Source organism: Coloeus monedula, assembly GCF_965178545.1.
Source record: "Coloeus monedula genome assembly, chromosome: 4".
Taxonomy (NCBI): domain Eukaryota; kingdom Metazoa; phylum Chordata; class Aves; order Passeriformes; family Corvidae; genus Coloeus; species Coloeus monedula.
In genome coordinates this window covers 30,315,466-30,338,815 of record NC_138784.1, presented here as the reverse complement: position 1 = coordinate 30,338,815, position 23,350 = coordinate 30,315,466, and the positions used below count along the sequence as shown (strand labels likewise).

The 23,350-nt window shown below is 38.3% G+C and overlaps 1 protein-coding gene across 1 annotated transcript in view; it reads left to right on the top strand.

Annotated features, from left to right (window-relative positions):
- Positions 1–3,752: 3,752 nt before the first annotated feature.
- Positions 3,753–23,350, top strand: part of CFAP54 (cilia and flagella associated protein 54) — a gene marked incomplete at both ends in the record, with an annotated part of 101,850 nt that continues 82,252 nt past the window's right edge. Inside the window, 12 exons of the mRNA XM_082279856.1 lie at positions 3,753–3,946; positions 9,202–9,307; positions 12,816–12,962; positions 14,789–14,960; positions 16,993–17,051; positions 18,387–18,530; positions 18,951–19,064; positions 19,166–19,261; positions 19,795–19,993; positions 22,049–22,161; positions 22,272–22,440; positions 23,071–23,156. Of these exons, the coding sequence (XP_082135982.1) occupies positions 3,753–3,946; positions 9,202–9,307; positions 12,816–12,962; positions 14,789–14,960; positions 16,993–17,051; positions 18,387–18,530; positions 18,951–19,064; positions 19,166–19,261; positions 19,795–19,993; positions 22,049–22,161; positions 22,272–22,440; positions 23,071–23,156 (1,599 nt within the window). The remainder of the gene's footprint in view (positions 3,947–9,201; positions 9,308–12,815; positions 12,963–14,788; positions 14,961–16,992; positions 17,052–18,386; positions 18,531–18,950; positions 19,065–19,165; positions 19,262–19,794; positions 19,994–22,048; positions 22,162–22,271; positions 22,441–23,070; positions 23,157–23,350) is intronic.

Genomic DNA, 23,350 nt, shown 5'->3' with positions numbered 1-23,350 from the left:
CACAAATTTTGATTGAGTGTAAAGGCAGATTTAAGTAAGGCATCTGAGCCTAAAGACACTATCAGTAAGCCACCAGCAGCTTTACCAAAAACAGCCCAGAAGCAAGGAGGTGGGAAGGAAATGCTGACTCTAATCTCTTACAGCTGCCCATAAAGGTCCAGTATTCCCATATCTGTCTCATAAGTGTAGGTATAGACAAGTGCCACAGGAGGTGGTAGCAAGAAGCTTGCAGGTCTGCTGCACCTCTCTGCTTCCTGTACAGTTAATTATTTGGAAGGTACATTAATTCTACCATGTGTTTTGCCTCTTGTAAGCTCTGTACAAGTTCTTCCTTTTCCCCCTGCCATTGGACTACTTCTTTACATTTATAAAGTGCCAGTGCTCCTGGCATTCAGCAACTTAGTTCACTTCTTCCAGGTGTTTGATGGCTTTTTATGGACCTTTATGAGGGAACTTAGAGCTATTACTTTGTATCATATATGATTCCCCTATAGCATGTGAATAGCAAATGCTGTACTGTCATATTAGACATTGTGTTTGCTTGACCTTGTTTTGCTTGACTAACTCACAAACTGAATTTCTCCATAAGAATCAGTACACACCTGCTATTGCTTCTTTCTTTAGCTTTTCTTCTACTTTTTGAATCCAAAAATTCACTCCTACTCAAAGGGGAACAGCCTACACAAAGTGGATTCCCACTGGCTCTAAGGATCAGGCAGGCATACTGCAAGTAGAGTAAATTCAGATTCCAGTTTTGAATATGTAGTACATAAGTGTGTTAATCATTATTTTAAATTCTCATGTCTTCATTAGCCTATCAGCCTGAGATACTAAGTGGTGGCACAGAATCTTTTCAGCTCAGACTATTTTTCCTGAAAGCATCAAGGAGGAGATGACATAAGTGAAGCCCTTTCAAATCTCTGTGGACTATCAAGTTACCCTGCAGAAGTCTGGTAATACAGCATCTCTGGCTGCCTCTTGTCTCTGAATATCAAAGTCTATAGGCACCATAATCAAGTGCACATTTGCTGCAAGCATCCTAGAAAGGGATCTGAACATGCATCTCCAAATTATCCATAGGAAACGAACTTTTATGTACTAGATAGTGCGCAGCAGACCTTACCTCAGCCCCTATACCCAGATATCACTGCACACTCTGCTGTGATCATTGAGTGTTTCCCCCCTTTGTTTGCTCTTAGTAACCACTGCTGTTCACACAAGGAACTGACACATGAGAAGTAAGCAGGCAGCTTGATGAGTTAACAGCAAGGTTTTCCTCCTTTCCAGCTCAAGCATACTCTTAGCCCCATAGCCATGAGAGCAGACACTTCCCATATGGGTTTTTGCTAAGTTAACTCTCTGTGTGTGCTTCTATTTCTGAGGCAGCTTCCTTCTATCTGACCTGGTGGTATTAAACACAGGTCGCTATACCCTCTATGCTTGGGTTAGGGGATTTCCTCAAGTTCCATCTCTTGGGATCCTGTCCATGCCAATGCTTTATAATCTATCCTACCTTCTCCCTAATGTTACTGTAATTCAAATTGCTATCTAAATGTTCACCTACCAATGATGAATAAATCATTAGCTTTCTAATCGACAGAACACATTTTTTAGGGTGTAGGGACCCTAATGTAATGTAATTCAAAGAGTTGCTATAAACTTTCTAAGTCATATAAGTATGCTCTATCTTTTGAGGAAATTATCCTATCATGATTGCAACTTCAGTAGCCATCACTGTCTTACTGTTTTGTATACACCAGGCTTTTCTCTGTAAAGATCAGATTATACAAGCTGAATGTTTCTGAAGAATCTATACTCCTTCTGAAGTTAAAAGGTTCTAATCATTTATCTATAAGCCTTTTTGACTTTTGGACCCAATTAAATGTTCAATGCACTAAATGTTAGATGGAGACTATCTGAAGTTTAAACTTGAGTCTTCCCCAGAACAGTAAAATAGGAATCAATATTGTAAGCATCCAAAATTGAAATAACACACACACCATAGTGTTTGTGGCAGTGTAGTTCCTTGCTATGGTCCACCCTGGGTGCTGAGAACTGCCCTCCATACATTAAACCTCCACCTAGCAGGGATTGCATACTTTGATCATGTTGAACTCTCACCCAGGAATTTTAGACTGATCACTCTTCATGAGCTGGCTGACCAGCTACGCCCTGGTTGACCTCCCAGTGGATAAGGCCTTATCTTTACACAGTTCTGCAATCTTGCCCTTTGGGGAATGGCTATCCTCCCTTTCTCTTTATTGTTTTCCTTGACTCAGCTTGTTTCTATGGCTGAAAAACGAATCCAGATTGCAAATGTTATATTCATTCCACCATCTGCTACCCAAATATTAGAGATATGTAAAGTTTTACTCAGCAGTCTCGTTTCCAGTCTCTCAAGTTCCTCTTGAAGCTTCTAGGCACTGCTGGTTTGAGAACAGCACTCTCTGCATTCCATGAATGTGAACATCAGCCCTTTGGGATGCAGCACCATCTAGTGAGGCAAACTAGCTCAGAGCTTCATAGGAAGGTGAAACGGATGCCATCAGCAATACTTACAGTGGCACAGGCCACCTTTCCCAAGAGGCCAGTGCTTTATTAGTCATCCGGTATCCACCACAGGGAGTTCTTTGGTTAGCATGGCAAAGCACAGGCAAAATCTTTAAATGTTGCAGTAGTTGCTGTCCAAGCCAAGTTCTCATATTTCATTTGTTCTGTAAAATTTGTCTTTGAACACAGTGACTTCTAAATTTCTGCATCAAAATCTTTTTGCCATGTCTTTTCATTGCAGACTTAATTTTCTACCTCCTCCACAGATATCTGAGGAACCCACTCCCTCTTGTGCTTTGTCTAAATTTGCTCCCACCTAAATGCATAGCCATTATCACTAGATCTTCCTATAGTCCCACAATACCTGTTGGACAATGGATCCACACATCTCCCAGCAGGTAACAATACAAAACCAATGTGTAAAATGAGTCAGACACATTAATCATAAATTAATAATATTTTTGCATCTTCCCAATTTTCCAAGGAAGAATAGTATCTAGATTATTCCCATGTCATTTCTTTGACCTTGCTAATGCAGTATTTTCTGATTCCAGTGATTCAGCATGCTGATGCTGTGTGTCTCCAGCTGTTGGAAGGATACTTCTTTTGCTGTCATTATGAATTACTTGGATGTACTTTTTAAGTGTTTCTTCGCTTTACCAGTCTCTATTGATCCTTTTCCATTGAGTGTCAAGAAACTGCCTTCAAAGGCCCAGGTTGCCAGGACTCTCTGCTCACTTAGCACATTTCTTTCACTTTCATGTTTTCAGTTCAGCTGTCTCTTACGCTCGCCACGATGATGAGCATGGCAACATAGTCAGTTTCCTTCACATCCTTCCCAAACCTCTTTACTACAATGTCTTTAAAAAACTTCAAAACACATAGGTTGCTATAGGCACCTTCTCTAACATAAATACGGGCTAGTAGTTTCCTAGTTTGCCATCTTTTTTTTTTTTTTTTTAAATAGGCAAATACAAGCATTTAGAGGATAAGCACACTTTCTTCTTTTATGCGTAGCCATGCAGTAGGCACAGTGACACAATCAGCAAGTGCAAAGTGCCATCCCTGGTGAAAAAAGGCTGTGGAAAACGCGACCCAAGTGGTACCTCCCGGCTTGTTCAGGGTGGCCCCGCGGGGCGGCTGCCCGCGGCCGTTGCCCGGAGACAGCGACGCGGCCGCGCCGGGGCCGGGCCGAGCCGAGCATGGCGGAGCCCGCCGGGCCGCCCCCCGCCGCCGGGCCGCAGGCCCCGCACGCCGCCTTCTTCGGGCCCGTGGCACGGGGCAACCCGGTGGCGGACAGCTTCGAGGCCGAGCTGCGGCGCGTCCTGGGCTCCCTGCGGCGGCTGCGAGGCGCGGGGGAGGCCAAGCCGCCGCAGCACGACCTGCACCGCCACGGGTAGGGCTGCGCCGCCGCCCCCTGGTTCCCGCGTTGCCGCCCCCTCCGGGAGCCGCTCGCCGCTCCCTCTGCCCCTGCCTCGGCTCCTTTTCTCGGCCGCACTCCTCTTCCTTCGCTCTCTTCCTTCAGCCGCCCTGCGGGGCTGTCCGCGCCGCCGCCCCGCCGCTCCCGGGCTCCCCTCTCCGGCCCGCCGGGCACCGCCACGGCGCCCCGCACGCCCCTGCTCGGCTCTCTCCTCACGCCGCAGCCACGGGCTGGGCTGGGAACCCTGCGTCCCCTGGACTGGGAGTTAGCCACCAGTTTGTTCGCCGAACAAACTTCCCCAGCAGTGTGCCAAAGGACCGGCAATCCGTTTCCTTTTTATTTTTTTAATTTTTCATTGTAACGAAAACCCCTCAGAAATCTGAACACTGTTTCCCCCCCCCCCCCCCCCCCCCCCTCCCCCAGTACTTTCTACACGTCAGTGCTTTAGGGGAAAAGCACAAGGGGCTGTGGAAGTTGGCAGCAGCACTTGTTGGTTCTGTCAGAGCTGCCTGAGCTTCCTGGTGGGAAAATCCCTTCACAGTGCTGGAGGGACTGGCAGCCCACCAGCGTGTGCGGCTGTGTGCGAGGGTGAACGCTTGTGGGCACGTACATGCCTTCAAAAGTAGGGCTACACCAGGATAACGCCACACGGCTCTTTTTGTGCATATGTCTCTGTCTACGTTGGTATATTTTTATACACATAGATGCAGGCTGAGCATATGGCAAGTATAATAGTGCATATTTGTTTGCTCGCATACATGCATATCTGTGGGTATGCATAAGTCGAAATTTTGTAATGCAGTTAAGATAGAGCAACTGGAATCAGTGTATGATTCATAGTGCATGCATATGTCTTTTACAGACTGTGCATTTCTCATGTAGCTCTCCCTGCTGCATTTTAAGTACATTGTGATATAAGAGCTCAACTACTTCTGTTAAGATAAATAGTTCATTTTCTGTTGTTTTTATCTGAACACTACTCTGTTCTAAATTTACAGGTCTTTAACATAAACCTCACAAGTTCCCCAGGTTATCAAAAGTTCATTCAAAAACAGCATAGGAGTTAGGTTACGGGGTGGTTACCTTACCGCTTAGGTGCAGCTTCTACCCTTGCATATTTCACTCAGTAGTTTCCTGGAAGCAGTCCACATATTACCCTACTCTGAAGGAGGTGTATACATTTTCAGAAGGTACTCAGATTCTGCAGCCTGGCCTTTGTCTGATCTGGAGATCTTTCCTATTCTAAGCTATCTGGATTATGGGGCATGTTCATCATCGGATCTAGGCCTAGATGTATCATGCAGGTATCAGTCTCTAGGATTTTGCCTCAAGTGTTTTGAATCTCAGTATGTTGGCTTTTTATGTTGCTTCAGCAGCCGAATTCAGTGCTTTGCTATTTTGAAGCCTTTTGGTAGTTTCCGACCTTGTTTTTCAGCTTTAGCTGATAGATATTATTATTTTGAAAGCTATCCTCTCTAGGCCTCCTGAGAAGTAATACTGCTTGGCTGCTTGCTGCTTCAGACACTACCAAAATTGCCAACAATGATTCTTCTATGTGCTCTTAGTATCTTCTGGTTGGGAGGTGGCCATGCTGAATCTGACCTGTTTGCAATATAGTGCCACGTTATCAGTTTTTGTGAACACTGTCTCCAAACTTTTTTTTGCTTCACCCTCTCAAATATTTTGACCTAAGTAAGCTCAGTCTTATTCAAACTTGTATTTTGTGGATGTGACCTGTGACTGTGCATACTGTGGTTGGCACGAGAGCATGTTCATCATGGAGATGAGAGCTGACTCTATCAAGGTCTTGGTCCCAGAATTCACTGGTGGTAATGATCCCTACCAAAATTCCAGGGCATTGGGAATGTTGTGTAACATGAAGCTCCCAGTAGCTCTGCATCCCTAGGCATTCTTCATTTGTATAGGGACAGTACAGAGGTAGAGGACTGGAATTCTGATTATTAGCATATATTCAAGCAGCTAGCAAAGTCAAGACTATTTATTTGTGATTGTGAAATTTCAGGTTTTTTTCTCCCTGCTGCTTCATTGTTTGATAACTCAAAAGTGGAGCATGTGCTGCTTGCAGAACTAGCCTTAGTCTGGCTGGTCCTAAGAATTTCTAAAGGTAATGGCTATTACAGATGCTTTCCTAAATGTTCTTAAGACTTCTTGTTATGTCACGTGTCCAGCTATCTTTCCTGGCATGGATTGAGATCAAAGTGTTCTTGTTCTTCAGGCAACAAGAAAACCAGTTTCCACGTGGCAAGTATGTTCAATTTAGAAAAATAAAATTATCAGCTTCATTCCTCCAGCTCTTTCAGCTTTTGGTGTTTATAGGTGAACAGAAAGGCTGTAATTTAGGCACTTAAATGTTCTAATGTAGGAAACAAAAATTACTAGGGACCTGCACTGGTATCACAAATCTTTTCAGTCAGAAATAGCAATCAAAAGTAATTTTTCCTCAACTAAACAAGTTGTTTTGCCCCATTTCTCTTGTCAGCAGGGCCATCAAAGCATTACCTTGACATATTGATTTTATCTCATGTTGTGTGGCTTAGCCACTCTTATTTAATAAGACATCTTTTGATCAGTATCAGAGAATTTTTTATACTTGTAGTAAAGATTTTAGCCACGTGGGCCTTATCCTGTGCACATTATTATGGGTTGACCTTAGGGAATTTTTTTCTATTACAGCTGGAGATAAAGAAATTTCATCTCTGAGCTCCAACAGTCCACTATTTTTTGTAAGACTTCACTTGCTTAACTTGTTACTCTGGTGTCCTACAGCTTGTTTAAAGGAAAGGCTGAGGAGTTGTTTGGGAAGTGTCTCACTCTCCTCTTTTGTCTGTGTCAAAGAAACATTCCTGTGTCATGAACTCACTTGTAGTTAGTCATGGCATTGTAGCAGAATCAGTTTACCTTAATCTTCCCACTAAAGCTGAAAGTCTGGTCAGGTTTGTCACTGCTTTGCTAAACCAGTTTTTTACAGATTTGTTACTTGTTTATTATATCAAAGAATCTTGTGTGTTAATATGAACATTCAAAACAAAAAATGAAGATGATCATTTCTGGGGACTTTGATCAGTCTTAAAGAAATGTACTAGTCTTACCTTTCCAGAGCTTTATCCAGGGTCATTCTTGCTATCTATTTTCCCCCTTCTTTCCCCCCTTTCCCTATAATATCCATCAAATCTCTTGGTCCCTGAAAGTCTTTTCCTGAATTCTTCATTTAACAGTAAAGGGAACTTTGCTCAGCTGCCTGACAGATTCCTTTGCTTTGGAGCCTCTTTGCAGATACTGGTGTGGAACATTTTTCTCAGTATAAGAAGTCAGTACCCACCCAGGCTGTTAGTTGTTAGGGATGGACCAGGAGGGACTCATTCCCATTTAGGAGGAGCCCTTCATTACACTGGGCTATGGTTTCCTTAACTCCTTAAAAATGCCTTAGAACATTTTATTCTGATTGTTGCTTTTGGCCTAGTTTGTGCTGTTACTGCGTTTTTCCTTTAGGATACACCTCTAGGATGTCCTACTTATTTCCTTGCTGCTTACTTTCGAGAACTGAGAATTGTGCTGGGATGATACTTTAGAAAAAAAAAGTGTTATGATTGTTGCAATACTTTGCCGTAAAGATCATTTTGACAGGTTTCTCATAAATCCATCTGTCTCACCTTGAAATGTGAAGGTGGCTCCCAGATTTCTGTGTGGAAAAAATGTTATTTATTCTGCTTTTTGTTTTAATTGGGAGTGTTCTTATAAGCTGAAAAGAAGAGGTGTATGAGAGACTCTGAGAATGCATTCCAAGTTCTTGAATGTCAGAAGACAGTGTAAGAGTCTTGCATTCTCGTCTACCATCCCAGTCTTAAGATATGTTGAAAAGTTCCAGCCACCTCACACCAGTAAGCATATGGTTTATGCATGACAATTCAGCTAGAAGGATATTTTTCTTTAATATATATATTAAATTTCTTTATAATTCTTTATAATTTATAAATCTTTATAATTTATAATTTCTTTTAAATATATATATTTAATTTCTTTAAATGTTAATTTATCTTTCTTCAGTTGTTTTCTTTCCTCATAAACTGCTACCTATAAATAATTTAGCTGTAGCGGTTTCACAAGGCACTCTGTTTCTGTACAAGTGATTTGTTAAGAGAATAAGTAAGAGATGCCTGACACTGTGAATGTTGTCAATACTGGTAATGATTTGCTAAGGGGATTCTTTAATGAAAAAGTCCCAGTGCTTATTGGCAGTCTATCTGATCAGTTACTGTTTTTCCAGCTGGAATGTAGCTTTCTTAAAGAAGTGTAGTGTGGGGAAGTTGTACACATGAGGGCATGAGGCCATCAAACCACAGTTGGTAGGCACTGTAGTACTGGCACGATGTAGTCAGTGTCTCTGTAGCAGAGGGAAACTGCTTAGAGTCTGTTACCATTTGTGTGAGGCTTGCTGGTTCAGCAAAATAGGCAATTTGTTACACAAAGGCATCCTTGATGACAACTGTGGCTAGAATAATAGACAGAGGCAGCAGAAGAGCATCATAACTATTGCCATAAAATCCTCTCTATTTTAGCAAGGGTGTCATTTGGCTCTCTCTGAATCCTGCCCCTTACAATTTAAAATTCCTGAACATTTCTTCTTCATGATTGATGGTCTAACTCTGTATACCATGAGCTCTATATAACATAGGTCTATATACTCTATAACTCTATGGTTTATTCCATGGCTACCAGTTCTCAAGGTTGCAGCTACCTGACATATGTTGTTATTTTGGGAATTTTTCCTTCTATAACATTTGTTCTTTGCAGTCCAATAATTGCTGTGAACTGTAATTCATTGAGTCTAAGATGTAAGATTGTTGCTTCAGACAGAACCTTTTAAATATTAGATGAAAGTTGAGAAAGATTTTCCACTTGTGACTGTGCTTGAACAACACAAGAAGATTAATACTAAGACATTTTATTAAGAATTTACATGGGAGAAAATTCATCCTGTTTAAAATGTGTGATAAAAACTGGTGACAGAAATGAAACCCAGAAATGTCCTTGTCTGCCTGTTAAATCTGGTTTTAATGATCACTTGTTTTGAAATGTGTAGAAGTTCAAATATATTTGGAAGAAAGGAGTTCTCACAATTTGAAGTCTTCCTGATTTGTTTACTTGTTATGACAGGTCTACTGCCAGTTTAATCTGAAACCTTTTCTCCTGTATCTTTTTTTTTTTTTTAGAGCAAATACTTTGTTTAACATTTGGACCAAATATAAGCCACGACTACCAGAGTGGTATTACAATGAAAGACTTGTGAAAGTTGGTGATGCCCTTGCTCAGATCAAAGTAAGTCATTTGAAATCAGAAAAATTCAATCACAGTCTTTGTTTCATTATGTTTCTATGCTGCTTTAATTTTTAATGATGTTTTACTGGAAGCTATTTACAAAGTAGCAAAAACTTTTACAAAATAATTCCAGTGAGAGTTGATAGTTTTTATCTCTTGCTTTTTATTGTAAAAATTGCCCTGATTTTTAAATATTTTTCTATATCTGTATTTTCTGTGCACCCATTGCCTTTTTAAACACCCCAAAATCTTTCTTTAATATTTGTTTGATGTTTCAGCATGGTGGAGTACAATATCTGACTATGCCTTCAGATGCTGTTTAAGTACAAATTGACAATGATAGAGCAGTTACACTGACTCAACTCAATGCTCAGTTAACCAAACATGAATAAAAAGAATTGTCAGGAGAGGAACAGAGAACAAGAACCAGAGTGCAATTACACATTGTACAACTATATGTATTGGTGATGCTCCTGCATCTTGAATTATATGTGCATTTCTGGTCTCCTTAAAAAAGGTAGATCACAACTAAAAGGGATTCAGGAGCTAGATTGTTGAAGGCTTAGAGTATTTGGGGGATGTTTCACTATATGATAACTCTGTTTTTATACTCTTACTTAGTCATCTGTTACTGACTACTGTTAGAGATGGGATGCCGGGCTAGTAACTGATGATCTAACTCAAAAAGGCAAATATATTTTTATATACTATTTGTCCTTTGCGATTCCTGTGAAAAAAATCCATCAAGGGTAAGCCGTTTACAAGCTCAGTGATATTTGTGTCTGAAGGTCATGTCATAAAATCTGGGGCTTTCAAGAGTAGTTACTAAACAACACTGAGAAGCAGCTCAGAGATGTATCATTAGAAAGCCAGTTCTGTAACTTCTACTTATTTTTTTAACATAATGGGAATAAAAGAAAATAAATAAAAAGAAGAGGGCATAATTGGAAATGTATCAAGGTGGTCTGAGGGGGCCATCTTTATGACGAACATGTCCAGTGAAACTTTCTTTCACTCTTATGTCCTTTGCTTACGGAATGCAGCAAGGAGAAATGCACTTTGTGCCCTTTATGGAGAGTGTGTATGTGTGGCTGCTAGGTGAGCTTTTCCGCAGGCCGCGACAAAGGCAGGAGTATCATGCAGATGTTATGAAGTCTTCTGTATCCTTCACTGCATGTGCGCTAAAGAATTCCATAAAAGTGGCCTGCTCCTGAAAAAAGAACAGCCAGCTGAAGCTGAGCTTCAGCAGCACTCATCACTCACTGGTAGGCTGAAGAAGGCATGTAGAAGAGTCCATAACTGTGGAGCCATTATAATTGAAGGTGCAGACTCATGGTGTGGGTTTAGACATACAGAAATTCTTAAGGAAGCTTGAGTAGCAGCAGTTGTTAATAGCATCGCCTAGACAATTCCATTAATGTTTTCTTCATGTTTATATATTCCTAAAGTTTTCATATCTTCTGAGCCCTAGGAATTGCTGGAAACATTACATGAAGCTTTTAGTGCTTGGGAGAGGCTGGTCTCAGTGTACTCAGTAAGGTTATTTCAAAAGTATCAAACGCTGCTCTTTGTACTCTGCGCTGGCTTCCTAAAGCAGCACTCCAAAATAGTTTGGTCCTTACATTCAAGGTGCTTAATGACCTGACCCTAGATTGCCTGAAAAAAATCCATGTTTCTGAGTAAAGACTTCTGCTTGCAACTTCAGTCTTCTAGTGTGATGTGTTTTTCTACAGCAAAGTTATCAGTGTTGTTGAAAAAGTTGTTTTGCTGGCCAGCCTAAAACTTTGAACTTTTTTCTTTTGGAACTCCCACTTCTAAGTGAATTTCTTTGACTTAATTTTAGAATGAAAACTTAGTTTTCATTCTATTTTTTTCCCTGAAAAAATAAATAGAAACAACAGGAGACGGATATTGCAAATTTCAAATGCATTACAGGAAGGATGAATGTGGTGTAAAACCAAGGTCTCTGTAGGTGGGGTAAAGCCTATTCTGTAAGTACCCCTCTTGACTCCTCGTTGAAAACTAGTATTGAGTGTTTTAAATTTTAACCTGCTCTTACATGATGTAATACTTAATGATGTGTAGTCCTTAAAAAATAATTATTGCATATGAGTAGTCAGTGGGTAAGCACCAGCTTAGCTTTCTGTCCTCCTGCTATTTTTTTTAGTGCCTTTAGATTCCTTCCTATAATACATATACTACATGTTTCTTAGGACACACCTAAATTCATTAAGTCATATATCTGGAAATTGCTTAGTCCATTAGTCATCATACGATCAGCACTGACTTGTTTTTTCCCCGCCTCCCTGTGTGCCTGTATCTGCCTGTTATCTTTGGTCATATGCACATATTTTAAACTGTTAGGAGAGACTTTACCTTTTTGTTATGTATCAATAACTATCGTAATGGTATTGTGATCCACAGCTTTGGATTCTAAGTTTTATCACAGCCTGAGTGTATGTATTAGATTACATAAGTGACTGACTGCCCATAGCTTTCCATGGAAAGTCAAAGTTTCTGTGTATGGCTGCAAAGAGGACAATAGGGCCATGTGAGCTGGACTCCTCAGATGATTAAAAATTTAAGGTGTCACTGTGGTGGAAGGAATTTATATTGAAAAAAAGAAGGGAGTGCAAGAAAATAAGAATTCTATGTGATTAGATATTAAAGGATCATTTTTACCAGCAGAAATTAGTTACTTTTTCCTCAAGAATATATTTTGTGTGTGTTCTAGAATTAGTGAAGTTGGTAGAGAAACCTAAATGTAATCCTTGCTGCAGGAAGCGGTGGTGATGATTCAGTAAATGTCACTTCCAGATCTGAGTCAGAGCTGAACCATAGAGTCAGCATGATTTTAGAGTGGTTCGACAGGCTGCTGGGGAGCTCTGTTTGGAATGAGACATGAGGCTCAACATCCTCTTAAAGACCCAGTGGCAATTTCTGGTCTATTAATGCTGATTTCTTGGCCATATTTAAATTCCAGTCTTCACTTGTTTCAGTCTTTTTTAGTGCATCTTACTCTTCCTCTCTGCTTAAAAAAAAAAAAAAAAAAGAGCTTTGACAGCATGGAAACAAGGAAGAGAGAAATGATTATGTCTATATCTTGCTAGTAAAGTTCTGCATTATGGAGTACTTTTTTCTAAAGTGTAGTATCATTGTCATTACTGTTGCAAAGCCGCAGAATATTCCAGCAACTCTTTGAGTTTGTTGTGTTAGCCCAGGACCCTGCTTTATAATTGTTCTCTGATATGTCGTATTTATGATTAGAGTAAACAAAACTCACTAAAACTTGTAAAGCTCAAGTAATTTTTTCAAGTATTTCAGCCTTTCATGTGCTGAGTGTTCACACTGCATTGCTGGATATTTGTATGAAACTATAGTGCTTTACTTCTGGTTGCTGTTTCACATTGATACTTTGCTATATAAAGATTATAAAAAAATAACATGTTTTATAGAAATAGAAATGTAATATGCAAACAATAAAAAGACCATATGATCCGTTTTTCAGGAGTATAAGTTGGCACTTCTGCAGTGCTATGAAAGATACCTTCAGCAGTTCGTTTCTGTAAACCTTGGTGATGTCATGGATGATGCACATCGCTTTAAATCTGCCTTTTTCCCAAATGGTTTCAGAGACAAAAATGCAGCACTTACGGTAGGTTGTGGGTTTTTAAAATTTTTTTGGTTAAAGACATTTACAGATTCAAAGTAAGTAGCCCAATGTATCCTCCACAAATGTACTTAATATGAATTATATATTAACATTGACTAATCTTTAATAGTTTGTTGATATAAATTGCATTGAGATTTAATGATTATATGTATGATACGAACATCTGGAGTTGGTGTATATTTTTAAGAGGGTATAAGTGCTTAATGCTTTTGTGACAGAAGCCAACCACCATCAACATAGTGTTAAAAAAGCAGTTTTCTCTGAATGCGGTGTTCTGTAACTGCTTACAGCAGTTTTTGCTCTGAAATAGTTGCTATTATCCACTGTCAGAATCAGGATGTGGGCAAAATTTGATAAATGTCCTGCAATTCTGGAAATTTCTATATTGGATGATCTAAGAACCAGGCAGAGTGCAAGACAATTAAAATGTTCTCCTGTATTTTGTACCATAAGTGTGGGAAGTACGGCTTGTAATGAAAGGTCATGGCAGTTAAAAATGCGATGTTATGTTTTTCACAGCTTATTTGCTCACTATGAACAAAGAGGGCAGAATGCTGAATAGTTTTCTAAGTGCTTTAAGCTCTAGGGAGCTGAGTGACCTTAAGAATGTGTTCACATCCTTTTGTGGTAATTGCTTATCAAGGTAGGGACTTGCAGTATACCTTTTGCTATCTGTTGAAGGAAGTATTTCAGTTGATACAGGGGGAATGCAAAAAATGTATTAGATTTTACCTTAAGCAGTTATTTGCTGAGAAGCTCTACTTTTTCATACTTTGTTGGGTATTTTGAATTAACTAATGCAAGTTACTCTGTGATCAAGAGCAATGAACAGAAATGGTAGGCAGCTCCTGTATATTGAGCTAATCAAATTCATATCCTCGAGTCAGGGTTAGAGTGTAAGTAGGCGTTTAGTGAAGAGAAGAAAGCAGACTGCTTAAAAGCTGGAAGCAGATGTCATGATAGAAGAGATACTTGGTTTGTATTATGTTTTTTGTTTTTAAAATATGATTTAGCTTCCTAGAAAGAATATGATCAAAGTGTATGTTAATGAATTTTTAAAAATGTTTTGTAAATAAATTTGAAGTTCCAGAGATGCTGTTTTCTGTATGTCTACCTAGACCTTGAACCAATGCTAGTGCCAAATGTTACTGCAAGTCTATACCAAAATGCCTGTTCTGTAACTTACACTTTACAGACTGAGATATCCCTAAATTTTCAGATATGGAATCTAGTTTGGCAATGATCCCTACAATTGGAAATGGAAAATGATAATGTCTCAAATCATTACATCTAAAGGCTTTAGATGTAAAGCTTTTGGCCATGTTTCCACAGTTACGTTTTTTTTTTTAATGAAACACTAAGAAAATCATAGAAATGGAGTTTAGGGATAGAAACCTCCAGTTTCAGTGAATTAACTACAAAAAAAGATTTAATTTCAAATGTTATCAGGTTAGAAGGCTTCTGAGAGATTGATAGGTACTGACTGGTCGTGTCCCACTTAGCTCATTTTCTCACATGTTGTTTGTTCAGCTGATGCTGTACTCCAGGCACAACTGAGGTCACATTACATTAGGTATTACAAGGAAGAGAAGGAAAAATCTGTCTGTGGAAGAGAAAAGTAACAGATGAGAGTAGAAATAAGATGTTGGTGATATAGATGGAGAAGTGTAGAAAAGTTCAATGTCATGCTGATTTTTTTTCTGGTATGCTTAATCTTTTCCTACTCACCATTTTGTTGTACTTTGCTGATGTGAACAGACATATGCTTATATTTTAATTAACTTTATTTATATTTCTATGTGTTTTAGTTCCATGCTTTGCAAGCAAGAAATGTTTGCATTTATCAGATGGTTTTCAGCAGTGACAGAAATCTTCAGAATCAAGAGTCCCTGCAGACTTGTCTCAGTGTCTTGACCTCCTTACGACTCACTATGCAAGTGGCTCTACCTCAGGAGAATTTGTGTTGGCTTATCTACAATGGTACCTCAGGCTTTCCATTTCCATTTCTTTGCTAAGCAAAGCTGTGAAGGGAAACTTTTATACATGCTCTTTGAGGTCAACCTAAAGGTCATGAATAAATCTCTAGTTAGTCTTCAATCACGGTCGGGGGTTTTTTTTGTAATTTTTTTGTTATTTCAAGTAGAAGGGATTTTAAAATTAAAATTTCCACAGTGTGCCTTTTCAGGTGGACTGTTGTAGAAGCATCAGCTTTTTCATCATAACTGCTTAAGAATATACTAATAAAATCAAAAGTAAGGACATTTTTGGAGTGAATCCTGATTAGCAAAAAAAAACCCTCAAGATTTTTCTATCAATAAAATGTTTGTTTTGATGAGTTCATTATGTCTTGGGGTTTTTTTGGTTGGTGGTTGGTTTTTTGTTGTGGTTTTGGTTTGGTTTGATGTTTTTTTGTTTGCTTGTTGTTTTGGGTTTTTTTTAGTTTTTTTTGAAAAGCGGATTGCAGATCTAAGAGTAGAAAATTATTGTCTGCTGTTACATCTTTGTATTTTTGAAAATATTTTGAAGGGAGGAGTTGTTAATAAAACTATTCTAAAAATACTGTATGGCATTTAAGAATTTTAATCCCTATGTAAGATTTTAGGGTGCTGCTTGTAAATGCTTGAATTAGGAAAAAATCGAGAAAAGAATGGAACTTCTGCAAAGTAGATACACAGAGAATAATTTATCAAGATTTTAATTTCAGGAACAACAACAGTATATTTTTGCTTTGAAAGGCAATGTTATTTAGTCAAAAGTAAACAGATGAGCATGAATTTCACAGAATCACAGACTATTCTGAGGTGGAAGGGACACACAAGGATCATCAAGTCCAATTCTTGAATGGCTCATTAGCACCACGCTCTAACCAACCAATTACCATGGGCAATTGTTGCAATATAAATTGAGGAGATAATATGTTCTTAATTTCATTTTGAAAAATGTACACTTTCTCTGAGCTATGATTGGTCAAAACTCTTATCCTTTTGTTTTGCCAGGACTGCTGTTGCCCTCAGTCCCTACATTTGAGGTGTGTTTGAGAAGAATTAAAATTAAAATATACTCACCTGCCATTCTTACATCCCACTGCCTGTGTGTGGGACAGGTCTCTGTACCAATCCTAGCCAATAATCTACTGTAATTAGAAGTAGGATTTTCTCAGATTTCCCCCAGTTTCTGAGCATTTTTCTGCAATTTCAGACAATAGATTTTGTGCCTCATTACACATTTGACTGATAAAAAGAAATCTTCCTAATACTTGCTCCATTCGAGCTTATTGGGATAATAACACCCTTCTAGCTATGACAGTTGACATTGTGATGCCTCCCGCTGCCTCAGGTGTCCCTTTCTGAACATTCATACAGACAGAAGAATAGGCTTTTTTTTTTTTTTTTTTTTGTCTCCCAGAATTGCAGTGTCTTTTATACTTCTAGGACCGATTTTTGAAAATTTGATGACATTGCTTAAGTCAAGTAAATTTTTGACAGGTTTTTATTTCTAAGTCATTTTGATGCTCTTGAAAACTCTACTCGCTTTCAGTTTTCTTCATGTCACTTATCATACTTAATATCATGTAGTATTGGTGGTGTCTGCCAGGACAGTGTTATGATGGACTAAAAGAATCATGTAAGGTAATCTGTGAGGAGAGGTAGTATTTTGTTTTAAAGAGCCTAGCATTTGGGGATGAAATTAAGATTTGTTTTTCTATGAGTTACTTAGTAAAAATTTGATACAGTAAATTCTTAACATTTCATTCATACATTATACTGCTCCACTGTGTAGGTATTTTTGAAACTAATATTGCAGAAGAATTTAATGGCTTCATCTTCTCTAAATTAGAAGTTGTTAGAGAAAAATCATTAGTTTTTCATTTGTTTAATGAAAAGTCATTAAATTGTTTTTCTCTGGAAGTAACAGCCCAGATAATAATAATAAGATTGAGTTGCTTAGCATAACAAATTTCATGTAGGATTATAGAACTTTCCTGTTTATTTATTTTAGGGTTTTTTTGCAGGTGCTATCCATATTTACACCATATGCAGACGTTTGATGATGATGGGTCAGTCTGCTAAGGTATGGCAAAATAAATAGAAGGGGTTGAAAAATTTGCGGAAGTTTAGAGAATGCACCTGTGTTTTGCATAACACTGTACCCTGACTTTTCAATTTCACTGACATTGTCAATAGTAGTACTTTTTCACAAGGAAATTAAAAGTCTGTGTTTCAAAGTGGTTGATTTCTAAGCCCTCATGCCTTCCTGAGTCTGCTCCTTCCTCAGCTGTGGAATGAAGCCCAGCATAATGTCTTGCTGGACACTGAAGTGCTGTATGTTAGGCTGTTTCAGAGGATTCCAGGTGCTTTATTTTGCACATCTAGGTATGTCCCAAGAATTGGGCTTTTGTTTCTTAAAATGTGGAAATGTGCTGACACCTGGTGGCTAGGGTTTTAGTTGTAAATACTTGATAAAAATAACCTGGCCTTTCCCCCCTCCTTTTTCTTTCTGAAAGTAGTTTTTGTTTGTCTTAGCTTTATTCTTTTCTCCTAAAACTTGAACAGAATTTGAATTAGCCTTAATACAGTATATTTTCTTATGTGTTGTTTTATTAATCTTCCACTGAGCAGGAAAAGTTTTTTACCTTTGAACATCTTCTATTAAAAACAGAAGTGATTTAGCACCTCCTTTAACATATTCAAGTTTCCTCTCTACAGGAAACAGAGGAATTTATCATCAGTATTTCAGATTCTTGAAATCCAGACTAAAATAAAATTTGTATATTGACTTAATTTAGGACTAAAGTTGTGCACATTTTATGTACCTCAGGGAACAGCTGACCCAAAGAAAAGGAAGATACAGATACTATTCATTCAATGGAGTAGGACTAATTATTATAATTAGATTACTGCAATGGCTATGTTGCCCTGCAAGTTAGGGGCCGTAAGTCCGGTTCCATGGGTATGAATTAATGTAAGCACAGGCTTTCACTGCAGAAGACAGACTCCATTGCATCCCAAATAAGCTTGCTGATCCTGTTGAAAACTGATCAGTGGAGCTGCCAGAAAAGAGAGGCATAACTCTCAAGATAAGAGCGGATAAGAGAGAAGGGCAGGACCTCTGTCTGGTGGCAAGATTATAGTGACCTGGCATGGTTAAGGTAGCTTGGAGGCTAAAATATAGTGATTGACCACAGTTTAAGATAGAAAAAACCCAACAATATGCAGGAGGAATGCTTTTTATTCAATAAAACATGTTAAAAATTAATACAATTTCTGTGATTTCCGCCCTCCCTCCCCCCCCCGCCCTTTCATTTTGTTCTACCAGGTGAGGGTAAGTCTTTGTCCTTTAGTAATAGTAAGTATATTTATGTAGGTTAAAATGCATTCATTTTGAAATTAGATTTCTTCAATACAGGTCCTGGAATACTTACTGTGGGCCAGTGTATGTATGGAATCATCCATTCCACTCTTATCTGTGCATTATTTGACATGGAGAGCCACCCTGTATACAGCAGTTTCTCAGTGTTATTTTGATTGTCAAGCCGGCATTCATGGAGAGGTATCCTGATTTATCTTCTGTGGCATTTCAGATGCAATCAAATGGGAAATATTTATTTAAATATTCCTACTTATTATCAGATCGTATGTACTTAGAGTTCTGTCCATATTCAAAATTTTTGCTGCAAAGTGGAGATGTGTCTCCACGTGTAAATGCGTAATCAACTCAAATGCAACAACACTTTGTAATATACTCACAGTCACAGACTTCTAGTATGAAACACTGGCCAGCTCCCATGCCTATATACAAAAGGTGTTTTGCAAAAGTTTTGCTTTCCTTTTCAATTGTTCAGGATCTGGCTTTCATTGGAGCTCTTTGCAGTTGTATAAATTCAAGAATAGTATTATTCTAAAATTAAATATCAACATACAGAATATGAACACAGAGTATCTTTTTTATTTTTTTAAATTCTTTGGGCAGATATTTGCTCGCCGTGGTTTGATTAAAATTGCCGAATTGAGGCGATTAGAAAATACCAGTTCTTCTCTGGAAAATACAGAGACACAGAAGATTTTTAGAGAGGCCACTCTAAAGGTATCACATCCTGCGATTCATTATAAAAAGGCACAGTAGTTACAATTTCTATGAACAGAACACATCACATAGTTACTGACTTACTTTTTTCTTTGTGCCAGATGTCAGTGATGATTTTCAAGAGAGCAGTATATGAATCCAGAAGAAAGTCGAACACTCGACGTGAGTCAAAACTTAACCCAAGAAAAGCAGTAGATGTAAGTCTAACATTTTGCATAATACTTCTCTTCCTTTATTTTGTCATGTGATGAAAATATGATATAATTCTTCAAAATATGCATGGTACTATACTCAAGCAGAAAGCTTTATTCTTTCAATTTCATAGTTAACAGAATTTATTAACAAAACTCAGAACAAGCTTGAAAGAAGGGAAGATGTACTAATTATTACTTTAGAAAATTATCAGGAGAGATCTGCATGGCTTTAAACTACATGGCTTTAATACTCTCCCTCATAGTTTCTATTGTATTATTTTTGAAGTGAAATACCATGCAGCAGTGTGTCTGGTTGCTATGAAATTATTAGTCTTCCTAAGTACTGTACCCACTTAGCATGAGGCTTTGCTATGCCTCTGAAGCATGACATTAATAACAGCAATATATTTTACAGTAGTTATTTTCTGTTTTGAACGTGTACTTACTTTCTAATGGAGAAATGTTTTGAAGAAAATTTTGCTTTATTGCAAGTCGGTTTAGATGTCACAGGGCTTAAATTACCTTTTCTTACTTAGTTGTCGTGGCCTCGCACCACTACTGAGCGGCTGCTGGTGGAAATGTTCGATGGTGCTGCAGCTCAGTTCCTTGCCATCCTGGAAGCACTGTCTGATAGTAGCAGGAGTCTATTGCCCCCTCATCCACCTGTTCCTGATGAAATTGCAATTCGTGATGTCACTTCTGAGCTTTTTTCTGCAGGTCTAGAAATCCTCTCAGGTAACAGCATAAAGAAGCCAAAATGGTGTTGTTGGTGAGGAGCCCAGACCTCCATTTTATTTTTTCTTTTGTATTAAAAAAGAAGACTGTGCCTGAAGGTATATATTTAATTTATAACAGTAGCACCTGTAAAAGCAGGTAGTCTTGCATATCTTCATAAAAGAGAAGATAAAAATCTGAGTTGATCTCCATGGTCTATTATGATCAGGAAACATCTGCAGTAGTTCATGCATATATTTTCTAAGCAAGTTGGAGTTCACTTTCTCTGTAGCAGCCTTTACTGGCTGTGCTGTGCCATGTATATATGGCTAAAACAATGCTGTTAACACACCAGTGTTTACGCTACTGCTGAGCAGTTCTTGCACAGCCTCAAGGCTGTCTCTCCAACCCTCCTCTCCCCAAAGGCCACGAGGCTGGCGGTGGGCAGGAGGCTGGGAGAAGGATGTAGCTGGCACAGCTGACCTGAACTCACCAGACAGCTAACCCACACCAAAACCCATCCAAGTCAGCAACTACACCTGTAGCCAAGGGAGAGGATGGGGGGATTTCCCAAGCAACTGCTACACATCTGGAAGCCTTGCTTTCCAGAAGGTGACTGGGTATCTGCCCACCTATGGGAAATAGTGAATAAATTCCCTTTTGTACTTTGTTTGCAGTCGCAGCTTTGTTTTCTTACTTAATTGGCATTATCCCAGTCATGAGCTTCCCATCTCATTTTCTCTCCCTGTCTCTCCCTGTCCTGTTGCAAAGTGTGAGTGATAGAGCAGCCGCATGGGGGTCAGGAAGCCAGGCAAGGTCAAAATACCATGGTGTTTGGTGTATTCTATTTTTTTAAAAAATCCATTCAGAGTTAGATTTAAAAACTTGCGAAAAACACTGGACTTGATGGTTCCTTCCACAGTTTTCTTTTGCTGGGCTCTGGGCTGAATGTAGTTCTGGGTATAGAGATATTTTGTCAGTAAAAGGATATGTAAAGACTAAGTACTCTTCAGAATTATGTTTTCTTCATATGATTACTGGCTAAATAGAACATAACAAGTCAAATAGATTATAAATTTATTTAACAAGTTGTCTGTATTGAAGGCGGAGAGAGCAGTGGCACCAAGCATTTTGGTATAATTAATCCATCATCTACTCTTCTGCAGTTGATGCTAACAGGTAAGATAGCTTTGAATTTCAAAGCATTTTTTACCCAGTGATACAAATGCTCAGTAAGCAGAGTTAATTTTCTTGTTACTAAGAGTTCAATACATAAAGAGTCTGCCAAATGATGTCCTCTTGTAGTGGTTCTTGTGCAGGGCCAGGAGCTGGACTTTGGTGATCCTTGTGGGGTCCCTTCCAGCTCATGACAGAAACTGTGGCATATTGTTAGAACTGCAGAACACTGCTGAATATATTAGCTAAAACACTTGCTGAGAGTTCCAAGGACCAGGAAGTCCATTTTCTGCCTTACTGTGGTTTGGATAAACTTCAAGAGTGAGGAAATAGGCTCCCTATGTGTACATGAGTATTTTCTGACACAGTAATGAGAGATGTTTACCTGTCTTGAAAGAATTGTATGTGTTTCTATGCAATTTTTAAACTAAATTTCTGATGGTAAGAGTCATTATAGGATGATCCCAGATTTAAGCTCTTCCTGCAACAGCAAGGACTAGATCCTTGGTATTCTTTACACAGGTATGTTAATATCAGTAATGTAGAGCCTCTTTTGAATGTAACAAGACACTGTGATATGGTTAAGTGGGCATGGTGGTATTTGTTAAGAGTTTGGATTTGATGATCTTGGAGGTCTTTTCAAACCTTTATGATTCTATGGCTGCAGATACATCATTAAAGCAGCATGTAAGCATAGACATTACTGTGAAAAGATAAAGCTATTGTTTCTTTTAAGGTTATTAAAGAATCCTTCAAGATTATGCTGACTATTCAGAAACACATAGAGATTTATCTTTGTATTTATCAATACCCAAATTTTTAAAATAAATAAAATCAGACTTAAAAAAATTCTGAATACATCTATATAAAACAGAGAAAATATTTTTGTCATCACTGCAGGAGAAAAAGGGGTGTCTGGAGATGCTGCTGTGAAATTTGTAAAATTAGCTTTCAGCTATGAAGAGTGGGACGTGTTTTATTCTGCTCTTGAATTTGTTGACAATTTTCTTCAGGTAATCTGGATGTGATTGAGACATTGTTTAGTCTTTTCCTATGATGGTAGGGAGTATTCAAAATACATATTTTAAAGACAAATTTCTATGGGTTTTTTCCTCTCAATTAGGCTCAAGATGACCCAACATGGAAGAAAGCTGAAATAGAACTCAAACTTCTTACGTTAATGCAACCTGTAGTATTCCCAGGAAAATTTGAATGTTGTTTTTCTGTTATTGACAATAGTAGCAAAGAAGGCAGCACACCTCAAGGTTCTGAAAAGACTCAAACAATTAGAAGTGAGTGTTGTTCAGTTATAGTTGTGTCTGAATTTCAAATATTTTTGCAGCAAGGGGTTTTGTTGATTATTTAAAAACTATGTAATATGGTTCATGCCGTAGTCTACGACAAAGTAGTGATTGAGAAAATGCCACCTATGTTTTCCAGTTTTCATTTGCCAAAATATGCCTTTATACCATTTCCCTAAATGGGAAATGCATGATGTGTGTTAAACATGTGTCAAGTTATAACCGAAGATGTAAAATTATTGAATGTTTTCAGAAAAGTTTTCAGGAAAAAAGTGAAACAGATTTTTGAGGGTTTTCTTTGTCTGTTCTTATACTTAATTTATGCAAAATTTCTTTACATAGAAGAAAGAAAAACTTGTTAGAGCAACTGCAGTTTAATTCTATGACAATCAAAAAACCTGAATATATCTTGAAAACTTTCTGTTTCCTAAAAATAGAATTGCTCACTTTTCACGTAAAGGAATAAACTTGGAATTATCTGTTCCCCTCTGAATTTACTGTTTCTTAGACTGTTATCTGCTGGCTTATATTAGTAAGTCAGATATTTTCAAACTCAAGTTTTAAATTAGATATGTCTTGCTTTTCCTTTTTTCCCCCATTTTTTATAAATGTTGAATGTAGAGCAATCGTTAAAGCATGGAGATCCTTTTCATGATCTTGTGATTTTGGCAACGACAGTGCTTTCCTGTATCTCTACATCTGAGCAGGTAATAACTGAATTAGACACATTTCTTTTCAGTGGATCACTTAATCTGTGCTGAATGCATATAACTGAAGATCAAAGGAATCAGTTACATGATTAACAAACTGCAAGAATATAAAAAGTGAAAAAAATGCACTTAGGAAATGTTATCAGTTTGTGATTAAAACAAATAGTTTCATTTTTTAAAATGCTATGTAA